The sequence below is a fragment of the Apium graveolens genome, chromosome 6, assembly GCF_009905375.1.
Source record: "Apium graveolens cultivar Ventura chromosome 6, ASM990537v1, whole genome shotgun sequence".
In the NCBI taxonomy this organism is placed as follows: Eukaryota; Viridiplantae; Streptophyta; class Magnoliopsida; order Apiales; family Apiaceae; genus Apium; species Apium graveolens.
This window is the reverse complement of record NC_133652.1, coordinates 23,597,356-23,610,573: the sequence shown is the minus strand read 5'-3', so window position 1 is coordinate 23,610,573 and position 13,218 is coordinate 23,597,356. Positions and strand designations below refer to the sequence as shown.

Sequence of the window (13,218 nt, the reverse complement as noted above, 5' to 3'; positions counted from 1 at the left end):
GTGTAATCTCCTCTGTCAGACTTCCCTCCTTTGCCTTCAGTTTTTCTGAAATTCTTCTTATCAGAACTTGCACCTTTCCTGGAAAACTTCTTTCCCTTTCTGAATTTTCTGTATGCAATTCTTGTGATTCCTTTCACCATAAGAGCACACAGCTTCATCATCTCTTCATCAGCATCCATCTCAGGCAAGCTTTCAGTTTCCGAGTCATCATCACTATCAGAACTTGATGACTCAGTATCAGACTTTGTGAAGAGCGCTTTTCTCTTGCCTTTCCTTGAGGTAGCTGCTTTGGGGGATTCTTCCTCAGCCTTAAGAGCAACTGTCCTTGACTTTCCTCCTTTCCTCTTGCTTCTTTATTCCATCTCAAGTTCATGAGGCTTGAGCATCCCATAAATTTCACCAAGAGTTGTTTCTTCAAGATTATAGTTGTCTCTTATAATTGTGGCCTTCAAATCCCAACTTTCAGGAAGAACTAACATGAATTTAAGATTTGAATCTTCAAGATCATACTCCTTATCAACTAGTGACAAATCATTCAAGAGTTTGACAAATCTGTCATATAAATCAGTCAATGACTCATTAGGCTTTGAGTCAAAGTGTTAATACTCTTGAGTGAGTATAGTCTTCTTGTTCTTCTTAATCGAATCCGTTCCCTGGCATCTTGTCTCCAAGGCATCCCATATCTCCTTTGCAGTCTTGCAATTAACTACCCTGTTTGATATTACATTATCAATGGCACTATGCAGCAAATGTCGTACCTTAGCATCCTTAGCAATTGATGCCATATCTTCAGTAGTGTAATCACTCTTCTCCATTGGTACAGACTTTGCTGCTTCGCCTGCAACTACAACAGCGAATTTGGTTGGCTTGTGAGGTCTTTCATTGATTCTGTCAAGATATTCTGGATCTGTAGCTTCCAGAAATATAGTCATCCTCACCTTCCATATGGGGTATTCAGATGGTTTCAGTATGGGAACTCTGATAGCCTCATATCGACTATGGATTTGAGTCTTTGAAGGTTCTTCAGTTTTGGTGGGCTTGGTTGGAGTTTCTGCTTCAGACATGATTATTTTTCGATCTTAAACTGTTTTTGTGTTAACAGATAGGCTCTGATACCACTTGTTAGGTCACACACACTGTAGAAGGGGGGTTGAATACAATGAATATCACAATCAAATTGAATTCAAAGAACACAAGTAACAGAAAACAAACTTTATTAAACTCGGTTACAATGTAGAACTGTCCTATCTCAGTGATGAATAAATATCACGAGAGCTGCTAGGGTTATAATGAATATTATTCTCGATAATGATAACACTTATAGTGTAAATCATATGTCTGTGTTTATATACTACACTATTACAAGATAATCGCTAATTGATATGGAATATAATTTTGCTTCCTAAAATATATCAATCAGATATCTTTTCTTCCAAGTATTCTATTCTTCATAGAATTCCTTCTTCATGCATATCTCTTCTTGCGTTTGTCTTGATCTTCTTTCCTTTCAATCAGCCGCCTTCCTTATCTGAAAGTTTCCTAAAGTCCAGATATTATCTTCTGATAAATATCTCCTGATAACTTAAGTTCTGACAATTTAAGTTCTGACTTCAGTATAAGTGCTGATTTCCAGTTAAGTACTGATTTATCCTGTTTAAGTAAGATCTAAAAACTAAACACAAATCATATTAGACATGGCATTATCAAATATATCTAACATATTAATTTGGTTGCACCCCGACGATAGACCTAAAACAACTGAGCAAATTGATAAAATGGTATCAGTTGAAATTCCCGATCCAGAAATTGATCCAGTTGGATATAATGCCGTGAGCAATTATATGATCCACGTACCATGTGGTCCTGATTATACTAAATCTCCATGCATGGTCAAAGGCAACTGTATAAAGCATTTTCCTAAGAGGTATTTTCATTAAAATCCTTGAATTATAAATACTTTACTTTGTTAATACCTCCAGTTTTATTACCAGATTTTTTACAATTTTAAATATGTTTTGTTACAGGTATAATTCTCATACATTTTTTGATGAGTGTGGATTCCCCATATATAAAAGAAGGATGACTGGAATTACCATTAACAAGAAGGGGGTCAATCTTGATAATCGCTTTGTTGTCCCATTTAATTACGATATTTTGGTGCACTTTCAATGTCACATGAATATGGAGATTTGCAATAATTCAAGATCATTAAAGTACCTTTTCAAATACTGTTTAAAGGGTCATGAGACAGCAATAATGTGTTTGAGGAAAACACGTACAGGTACTTCTGCAACAATCCCAAAAAAGCACCAAAAGGTCCGATTGATGAGGTAAAACATTATTTGGATGGGAGATATGTTTGCGCGTCAGAAGCATCTTGGAGGATATTTGCTTTTGACATTCATTCCCGTTGGCCATCGGTAGAGAGGTTGCCGATACATTTACGCGAGAAGCATGTTTCGTTTAAGGCTGGAGATGTCTTGGAGGATGTTTGCGACAAGGCAATATAAAAAAAAACAAGTTAGAAGCATGGTTTGATGCAAATCAGACTTTCCCAAATACGAGGAATTATAGTTATTCTGAATTTCCAAATAAATTTACTTGGCATCCTCGACCTGGTATCTGGAAAGAAAGAAAAATAGGAGATGTTATTGGGAGACTCTCTGAAGTGCATTCATCAAGTGGTGAACTATTATATCTCCGCATGCTGTTACTTAGGAAGAAATGTTCCAGGTCTTTTGAAGATCTTAAAACTGTTAATGGACACATCCATGAAACATTCAAGGAAGCATGCGCGGCCCTTGGTCTTCTATAAAATGATAACCAATGACATGAAGCAATTGCCGAGAACTCCCATACATCATTGCCTCCACAGTTACGTGCAATGTTTGTCAATATTTTGGCATATAGTCCTATTTCAGATCCACTTAGACTTTGGGAAGCTAATTGGCAATGTATGTCAGACGATATTCTCATCATCAGGCGACATATGCTTAATGATCCTCATCTATACCTATCAGACGAAGATTTGAAGAATTATGCAGTTGCAGGTTTATATCTCATTATCATAATACCTGAATAATTAACATAATTCTGTTTTAGATATTATATGTAGTATACTTTTAAACTAAAATAACACTTCATATATATTTTTGCCCGCATAAATTGAAAAATTGTTTAATGACATCGGGAAGAGTTTGAAGGGCTACGCGACAATGCCATTTCCAAGTGAAGTTTATTTTAGCAATGCTGTTAATAGACTACTCCAAGAAGAAACTTCATATGATAAAGAAGAACTGAAAATTTTGCATGAAAAGAATCATGGAATGCTCAACCCTGAACATAAGAACGTTTACGATTCTATCATACAAAATGTTTATAATAAGGTAGGTGGTGTTTTCTTTGTATATGGAAGTGGAGGATGCGGCAAGACATTTCTGTGGCACACATTATGTTGTCGCCTTCGTTCAGAAGAAAAGATTGTGCTTCCTGTTGCCTCATGTGGAATAGCAGCCGTATTGTTGCCTGGTGGTAGAACTGCACATTCAAGATTCCATATTCCTTTGAAACTTGATCAGGACAGTACAGCCGAAATCAGACATGGAACCGATATTGCAGAATTAATCCAACAAACTGATTTGATCATTTGGGATGAAGCGCCAATACAACATCGTCATACCTTTGAATCTGTTGACCATTCTTTGAGGGATATAATGTCTGTTATTGACAAAAGGAGAGCAAAAAAGCCATTTGGTGGTATCACAGTAGTTTTTGGCGGAGATTATAGGCAGATTTTACCCGTGATTTTAAAGGCATCCAGAGATGAAGTAGTAGGTTCCACCCTCAATAAATCAAAGATTTGGGAATTTTTCCAAGTATTGTTACTTAAGCAAAATATGCGGCTTCATGCAGGAAATACAGAAATGGAGAATAAGGTTATAGCGGATTTCAGTAAATGGCAGCTTTTAGTTGGCGATGGTAAAGTTTAGAACTTTAGTCCTGATGCAAACACCGGTGAAATGCTAATAAAGATTCCAGATCAATATGTTATTCATACCATGCAAAATCCTATAGAAAGTCTTTTTAAAATTACTTACCCGGATTTTCTAAAAAACATGTCTTCACATTCTTATCTAAGATCAAGAGCTATCCTAACACCAACTAATGTTGTGGTGGACGACATCAATAACAGCATTCTTGAGAAAATTCCTGGAACTCTACACACATATCTTAGTCAGGATTCAATTGACCATGCTGGTGATGAAGATAATGATTTCAGATCAGTATTTCCAGTAGAGTACCTGAACTCATTAAATATGCCTTGCATTCCTAAGCACGAGTTAAACATCAAAGTTGGCGTCGTTGTCATGCTTATGAGAAATTTAAACCAAATTATAGGATTATGTAACGACACGCAAATGATTGTGACATCCTGCAAGAAGAATAGTATTGAGTGTAAAATATTATGCGGATCCCATGTTGGGTCAAAACATTTGATCCCGAGTATAAAGATGATTCCAACAGATACCAGCTGGCCTTTTGAGTTTAAAAGAATTCAGTTCCCACTCCAGACTTGTTATGCAATGACAATTAATAAGAGCCAGGGCCAATCACTTGACACGGTTGGTCTATACCTTCCCAGAGCAGTGTTTTCTCATGGTCATGTCTACGTTGCCAGCTCAAGAGTTACAAGACCAGAAGGTCTCCACATTCTCATCGACAGTATGATGGTACCACCACAAATATTACATCAAATATAGTCTATGAAGAAGTATTTTACAACCTACCGAGCATAAATGATGAGAATGTATCATATTAGTTATTTGTATTGCACATTTACAATCCTGACTAAGTTACTCATCATTTTATTATAATTGGTAGTTTGAGAAATTATTTGTTATTAAATTAGAATTACATCAGGTCATATTGGTTATTAATGCTCATATGTGAAGTAAAATGCAGGTTCTCGAATAGTTTTTTATGCATATCAAATTCTCAATATAATTAGATGTGATATGTTTTATATTGATAAGGAGATATTGTGATAATAAGAGAAGATTATGGGATAAAAACAATATTTATCAGATAACTAACTCATATTTAAATATTTGTTTAATATCACGTTTATGTTACTAATTGATCTTCTATTTTAACACAATCTTTTTTTCCATGCTAATATTAGTGTAAGCTGTTAAGGATCATCATACAACTCTAATAGATATCTATTGATTGAGATTTTCATGGACTAATTATCAGCATATCACCTTAACTATAAAGATAGTGTATATCTTTATTAAAATTATAGTCGATTGTCTTAAACGCTCCACACATTCGGATTTTTTTTTGCTATATATTCAACTCGCAAACTAATTTCAGAGTTCATATGGCAGAACATCCAAGTATAATTACAATTCATTACCTATTTGTTGATATGAACATTTAACATACTCCTTTTTTGATAACATCTATTAACTTTTTCATTACTCAGATATGCATGACCATCATCATTTATCCAATCTGGATGGTAATCATACTGCTTGGACTTTGAAGGTCCGTGTGACAAGAATGTGGGTATCAACTAATCGACAAGGTGTTTTAGTCAGGCACCATCTTATTCTATTGGACTGTGAGGTTTGATTGAATAACTATATGACTTATACCACATCTATGATTGTATTTTCCAGCCTCTATCCTAAGATTTTCTTTTTTTTCCAGAATAATCACATACTTGCAATTGTTCCACCAGCTCTTTGGAATTTATTTGCCTTTATCATTCATCCTGGCACATTGTTAGGCATCAGAAATGTCCAGGTTCTTCCAGCTGCTGGGTTTTTGAGGCCTGTACATTCTGCAAATTACATCATGTTTCTTCCCATAACTGTGGCGGTGTTGAAACCTGAGGAAATTTTGAGTATACCGCGCCATAAATTTGATTTGGTTCCTATGACGCTCATATATAATTCTCTTCATTGTTCTGCTCTCGACGAGCTTCCTATTTATTCCACTGGTATTGCGTATAAAATTTTAAAACAAATTGCTTATAATTTGTTGTTTTTAACTTTAAGTATATTGTTGTAGATGTTATTGGAATTGTTGAACTCCTGCAACCAGTACAATCTATTATGACAAGATTTGGTGAAAAGGAAGTGTTACGCTTCAGAATTGCAGATGGCGTGTAAGACTCTTCAATAATTTTTTTGAAAATTATAAAAATACTACACCATCATCCAATTTTCATATTTTACGTATTAACACTATTGAACATCCATAAGTGTTTGACGTTTTATTATATTCATTTTAGGAGGGCCATCCAAGTGTGTTTTAGTGGTTCTTTGCCAACAAATTTTGAATCATTGTACCAAGTTACTGAAATTGAACCCAATATTATGATTCTGGCATCTGTTAGAGTCTTTATGTATCGAGGTTAATGTCTTTTTTTATATTAAAAACCTTTAAAATTGTAAGCCTTCTCATAAGTTATATAATTTCTTCCAGCTCTTAAATAATATATATTTTTCGCTCTTAAAAACAGGAAGAGCGCAGATCATCAATATTCCGTCAACAAAGCTTTTTGTCAGTCTTGATTATCATGATGTCTTTTATTTAAAACAGAGGTAACTAAATATAAATTATATATTTTTGATTTTTACATCATTTTTTTCATATATATGCTTATAATTTTATATACTTTGCAATATAGGTTGATGGACATTTGACAAATCCAAATTTGACGCTGCAGAACCATTCCCGTCAACGAAGCTTGAAGACATTTTATTTTTACTGCATTTCTATTAAATTGATGAGACATGTCATTTTTCAATTGTTGGAATACTGATAAACTTCCTGATTCAACCGCATTGTCGTATTTGTTTTTATTAAACTTATTTACCACGCTATGGATTATTTTATAATTTCTGTGTAAAACATAATTCTCTCAGTATTTGTCTTTATTAAATGTTGGAACAATTTTGATCACATTATCTCAACTCAACAGTTTAAATAAATATATTAATTTAATATGTATATTCTAAAGTTCTGAATTTTTTTTATATATAATTCCATTTCGAAAAAATTAAACAGATTCTGTTATAAATATTCATATCATTTTCATATCTTATGCATATTTTTAAATGAATTAGAGAAACAGACAGAGTTATGAACAAAAATATACAAGTTAATAAAAAAATGGAATCAATAACACTTTGATTGTGATGATTGGATTAATTTAATTGATTAACCTTAATTAATTAGTTAACTCAAAATTTAAAATATAATATTCCGTTACATCTAAATTATACTTATATATTCAAGAATTATATTGAATAGATAGGAAGATAATTGATGATTAATGATATAATCATTCATGATTATATTGTTGTCGGTCTTTATCATACATATTTAAAAAAATTATCAATTAGCATCAACTTACCATATTGAATAAGATAATTGATGAATAATTAGATAATCAATCAGGACCATATTGTTGGCAGTCTTTATCATACAGTTAAAATAGAGTATCAATTAACATCAATTTACCAGTTTGAATAGTAATCATAACCTATCAAGTTGAATATATCATTTGCAAATGCATTTAAATTTCATGCCATGAGATAAACATCAAACATACTCTGACACTAAAAATAAAACTTTAGGTTTCCTCTCAATTTGTTCTCTCTAAAAACATTATTGATTGGTACGAAATGATCTAATATGTTATCATTATTTCTTCATCGTGCATGCTGTCAATTTTTGTTAATATTTTGTAGGCTTTAATTCCTCAATTGTTAATGCTTGACACTTTGTTTATTTGACTTGAACAAAAGCTTTAATGGAGTCTGCAGTATTCAATCTTATTGAAGACCTTGATCAATCGACTACCAATTGGAAGATTAAGGCTAGAGTAACTAGGATGTGGACCAGCGTTAGCTCTGAGAATGGATCAGTCAAAGGATATAATGTCATTCTGCTTGATGATGATGTAAGTCTTATGTTGTAAAATTTTATTATGGTATTACGTAAAATCCTACCTTCTTTTGTATACCAAATATAACATCTTTTTTTATTTTAGAATAATCACGTCCATGCATTTGCTTATCCCAATATTTGGAATGGATTCAAAACTCCGGTGATTGAAGGAGGCGTTTATGTTTTTGACCAATTTTCTGTGAAAGATGTTGTCGGTAATCTGAAGCCTGCACAAGCTGATATATGCATCAGATTTTCACAATATACTACGGTCACCACTGTTGAAGACGATGACATGATTCCTGCCTACAAATTCGAATTTCTGGATTTAGGTGATCTTTTTGCTGAGGCCAGCAAATATCAGCCACAACAACAGCCTGAATTTGCTAAAGGTGACCTTAATATAATACTCTTTTGGTTCATATTATTAGTTTTTTTAAAATGCGTACCTTAATATTTCACTGCATTTTATCTTTCACTAAATTAAATATATTGCTCTGTTTAATTTAGATGTAATTGGAGTTATTGAGGATTTTGAACCTCTAACGAAACTTTGCCATCTTCAAAATTGTACCTCAACCTAGATGATGAATCTGTGACTGATATGAGGATGAGTTACTACGATTAAGAATTATAATAATTACATAATTACAACACATTTGCATGTTTAATAACAGTTGATAGGAGGCTGAGTTAATAAACATCAATGTTTACCTTTGTAGGTTGAAGGAGGAGGGATATTTGTCAAAAATAGAAAAATATCTTAAGTCGGAAAAATCTGAATTTGTTCAAACCTTTATGGAAAGAATGACATTAACGGATCTCAATGAAAAGCTGACATATGATGACTTGAAGGTTTTATAACCTTTATAAAATTTGCACGACACAACCATATTGAATATGATTTATTTTAAATCTAAACTTTTTTCACTTCAAACAGAAAAGGATATACACCACGTTCCCAATTGTTAAGGTGGATGAGGATGTAGCATGGTGGTTTTACAGTTGTAACAAATGTCAACAAGAGGTTGAGCGGCTTGACAGGAGATTTCGATGTAATAATTGCCTTCGCATAATTCCGGTTGCCCCTAAAAGGTAGAACAAATTAGAGTTATATCAAAAATTTATTATGCTTTACTCTGTATTAAAGTCAACTTTCAATACTTATCACATAATTTTTTATAAATTCAGGTTTCATATCATGGTCCTTGCCGAAGATGATACATTTTTATGTAATGTTATGTTCATGGACCGAGCTGCTAGAAGGATTGTTGGCACAAGTGCAACAAAATCGTATAATGATTTTGAGAAGGTATAAATTCATTACAACAAAGCAGATCCAATGTAATGTTCTAAATTATCAATTAAAGTGTTTAATAATTATTACATTGTCTCAGGCTCCTGAAGAAGGCCTTCCTCAGGTAGTTAAAGATTTGGTTGGAAAGGAAGTCACTGTTATTATTCAGTTGAACAAAGCAAATGTAACTGAGGATAGTACCATATTTGATGCAAATGACATATTTGATACGACTACGCAGAGTCCAAGTCCATCTGAATCTGCACATATATCAGAATCTTCCTCCATCAACTTTTCCGTTAATGTAAGTTTGGTTTTTTTATGTTATGATACTCGAACCATTATAAATTTATAACTTTTAGTCTTCCAACAAATCTTTATAAAGCGTAATTATTTTTGTGTTAGTCTGTCGATCTTGATGCCATTGATCATACTCCAGGCTCTGCAAAATCAGTTACCAAAAAAATTAAAAAGGTAAGATACATTTATGCATTGTATTTTGTTTTTTTTTGCATTAAATCACTTACATTCCGTTCATTAATTATCCTCATAAGTTGTAAGATAAGTTGTTTTTCTACGTTAAATTTAAAGGATTACATATTGGTTTTGGTTCTTGGCGTAAGTCTAAGTTACATTACAATTTGATATAAATTGAATGGTAAAAATATATTAATAAGTACCTATATTCAATAAATTTTTTCTGTTATTTTGGTCATATTCTAAGAATTTTTAATTTGATAAAATTTGCAGGAGAAGTAATACAACAGTTTATCACTCAATTATTTTGCTTGATGTTATGTAAGAAAGCTGGATTGGATTGGTGTTTAGCATTTCTGAATTTCGTTTTAAATAATGACCATTATCATGTTGTTATCATCATATTCCATCTTTCATAACTTTGTTTTCCAGAATTGATGCAAATGAATTTTGCAGATCGGACAAGTTGTACGTACTATGATCCAGTTTCTTTCAATTTCCAGAATTTCTATAATAATTTCTTTCAGTACTTTATATCATTATTAAGGATTGCTTCATATATTTATCTATGTAATCCGGTACTTAGAATCCTATTTTTAGTTTTCTTTAATTCTATCCATTGTACAAATTATTAAAGTTAAGATATAAAAGATTGACCAAATATTTATACTCCACAAGTACTCAATCAAACTTTTCGATAAACATACGATAAAATGTAAACATACGATATTATTATTAGATAACCAATTATTAAACTTATGACTTTATATTTTTTGGTAGTTAATCAGAAATTGTAAACATACGATAAAACAAAATAATTTCTAACTACTCTACAAAAATATAACAACTTAAAGCCAGTAATTAAATTCCAACAAAACGTTCCCGAATCAATAAAGTAGTTACACAACCATAATAAATTAACATGTTAGAAAAACATGATGAGAACGAGAAACAGTAGTCTGAGACATTAACAGAACCGAAAAACATAGTCTTAAAGCTGCTTATATGGGAAAAAACATCTCAAGGCCTGTGTGGGAAAGTCACCAGAAAAACTACAGCCTGATCTTCTTCCCATAATTGAAATACAACTATTTCATATAATGAGATCTCATTGTCTTTAACAAACTGATTCCATCCACTTGAAAACCTAAACATCTTCCCCGATCTGACAACACCAACATACCAACTCCCGGCAGCAGTTCTCAAATTTACCATGTCACCAGCTATCCATTGTCCATTTGGTGATTCAATGTAGCTTGGGATATACTACAATACAGATGTAAAAAATAAGTACAAGTCAAAGTATTAAAAAAATAGGGCAACTGTGTTATAAAATTTTATAAAATATTTTCGTACCACTCCATGAGATGTGTTGTCCACATTGGATGTTGTCATGACATGGGTAAAAGTCATGTTCTCATTGTTGTGAACATCAACTTCCAGGTTAACAGGAAGTTAAACAGGTTCATCAACAATCTCCATCTCTGAATCTGTAGTATAAATAACATTAAATTTTTAAAAAAATGAATATGTAAGTTTAAAATTAATTACATGCTTTGTATAGTAGATATAACCTGAACTTTCGGAATCTTGGTCAAGCATCATTGCTTCCACATTTGAATTATCAAATATCATAACAAAAAAGTTTCTTTCACCAAAGTAGGTAAACAAAACTTTGTCAGTCTCGCTTAAACCATATTCTTGCATAAGATCTTCAATGCCATACATCTTTCTCTCAGTTTTGGAACACGTTCCTTCATATCGACTTCCATTTCTCATATAGAATTGGACTTTAGGTGGTAGCAGCTTCCCAAATGCTCTCCAGAAATGTGCAGGAATTGGCTATCAAAGATCAAAGATTAATAAAGTACCAGCTTTTATATTTTACTAATAAATGGATAAATTACTAAAGTGCACAGAATTATAGGCTCTGTACAAGTGGATATGGCCGATAACACTGTAATCTACTTTTTTTAACCTAAATATCAGAAACATAAAATAAATGACTTCGACAGAAAATAGCGTTCTTACAATTTCTCCATTTTGAGATGCAGGATTGTTAAGAAACACCAGGAACTTTCATCTTAAATCTGAAAAAACATATCATTCATAAGAAACTTTATTTTTATCATAGTAGTTCAACAAGAGTTTTATGAAGTTTGTTTATAGTACCTTGATCATAGAAAGTGCCGCGTGGAATTGTCCTATTCTTGAAGTATATAACCTCGCAGAGGTCATCCTTCAAACAAATCACAAAGAATTTCCCAGAGCCCTTATAAGAGTAAATCAAAGTGGAACTGAACAAACCTCGACAATCAATGTTGAACTCTTTCATGTGATAGAGAGACTGTTCCGACTTCTTGAAATTCACATAGGTTTCACGTCCATTAGCAAGTACAAGAATTACTTTACTAGGAATAGATTCTCGAAGACTATTGACAAAGTTATCAGGTAGTTTCTGGAAATTGACAAATTTGTTTTCACATTAGTACTTTTAAATTATATAATATCATTAAACTCTTCAGGCATGCAATAAGATCAAATGATAGTAGAATGCACATTAGCATTATATTAGTAATAAATTCAACTACTTTTGACCTATATCCTTTTTATGGCAGACAAAGGTTAAATCCATGATTTTTTTAGAATTTGATTTGAGGTTATAAATTGTTCGCAATACAGACAAAAAACATTAATGTCTTAAGTACAATAACAGGAAGAGGTCGCTGATAAAGTCTTTCCAGCAATTTTGCATGAGATGAAGGGGGAATAAATTATTGCTGTTGTTGAAGTTCACGCAGCTAACGATGATCCTGAGAAATTCATCATCAAAGCCCAGGACATGTATGATTCAAACATGTATGCCATGTCAAATACTGAATCATCCAATCATGTTGAGTTCCCTCCCCTTAATTTGTCAGAGGTATGGAAAACATTTCATAAATGACTGTGATTTCATTTGTGGGAATATAGTTAAACAATACTTACTAAATTTACCTATTATAGTCATTTGATCAGGCTAAGAGTTCAAAGACACCAGGCTCTTGCAAAACCGTCAGTAAGAAGATAAAAATGGTAAATACCAATAATAGTATTTCAATTAATCTTTTATCAAAATTGTCTCTTACAATTTATGCTCTAATATTACAGGAGAAGTGATGATGTGCATCTTTTATCTGGCATGGATGCAGCATTTGTGTTGGCAATCCAATTTCCTCAGTTTTTAATTATTAAATTTCCTTATAACATTGAACTCTAAACTTGATTTGCTGATGTTGAAAGTTTGTTTTTCCTATTTGAATCAATGAAGAATGCGTTTTGTTTTTTTTTGTCATTTATTTCGTATTATTGTCAAATTGCGTTATTCATATTTAATACAATTGTAATGGGAACACCAAAGTTTAGTAAGCAGTTTTTAGTTATAATTGTTTCAAGTTAGTATTATAGTATAAGTATAACTGTTTTAAGTTAGTTTTTTT

At 32.3% G+C, this 13,218-nt stretch overlaps 2 protein-coding genes across 2 annotated transcripts; both read left to right on the top strand.

Annotated features, from left to right (window-relative positions):
- The first annotated feature begins 3,215 nt into the window (after positions 1 to 3,215).
- Positions 3,216 to 3,989, top strand: LOC141664779 (uncharacterized). Its single transcript, XM_074470735.1, has one exon. The coding sequence runs from the start codon at positions 3,216 to 3,218 to the stop codon at positions 3,987 to 3,989; it is 774 nt and encodes a 257-aa protein (XP_074326836.1).
- Positions 3,990 to 7,828: 3,839 nt separating this feature from the next.
- On the top strand, positions 7,829 to 10,021 carry LOC141664778 (uncharacterized). The gene is made up of 9 exons (XM_074470734.1): positions 7,829 to 7,978; positions 8,069 to 8,382; positions 8,688 to 8,820; positions 8,906 to 9,060; positions 9,157 to 9,277; positions 9,363 to 9,566; positions 9,668 to 9,736; positions 9,854 to 9,880; positions 10,013 to 10,021. Exons 1-9 carry the CDS (start codon positions 7,829 to 7,831, stop codon positions 10,019 to 10,021), a joined length of 1,182 nt encoding a protein of 393 aa, XP_074326835.1.
- The last annotated feature ends 3,197 nt before the right edge of the window (positions 10,022 to 13,218 follow it).

What these genes read in the sequence shown, in the direction of transcription:
- LOC141664779 (XM_074470735.1), top strand. Translation starts at nt 3,216, where the DNA reads ATGCCATTTCCAAGTGAAGTTTATTTTAGCAATGCTGTTAATAGACTA.
- LOC141664778 (XM_074470734.1), top strand. Translation starts at nt 7,829, where the DNA reads ATGGAGTCTGCAGTATTCAATCTTATTGAAGACCTTGATCAATCGACT. An exon ending in CTTAATATAATACTCTTTTG is followed by an intron (nt 8,383 to 8,687) that starts GTTCATATTATT and finishes TTACCTTTGTAG; the next exon opens with GTTGAAGGAGGAGGGATATT. An exon ending in CCATCAACTTTTCCGTTAAT is followed by an intron (nt 9,567 to 9,667) that starts GTAAGTTTGGTT and finishes TTTTTGTGTTAG; the next exon opens with TCTGTCGATCTTGATGCCAT.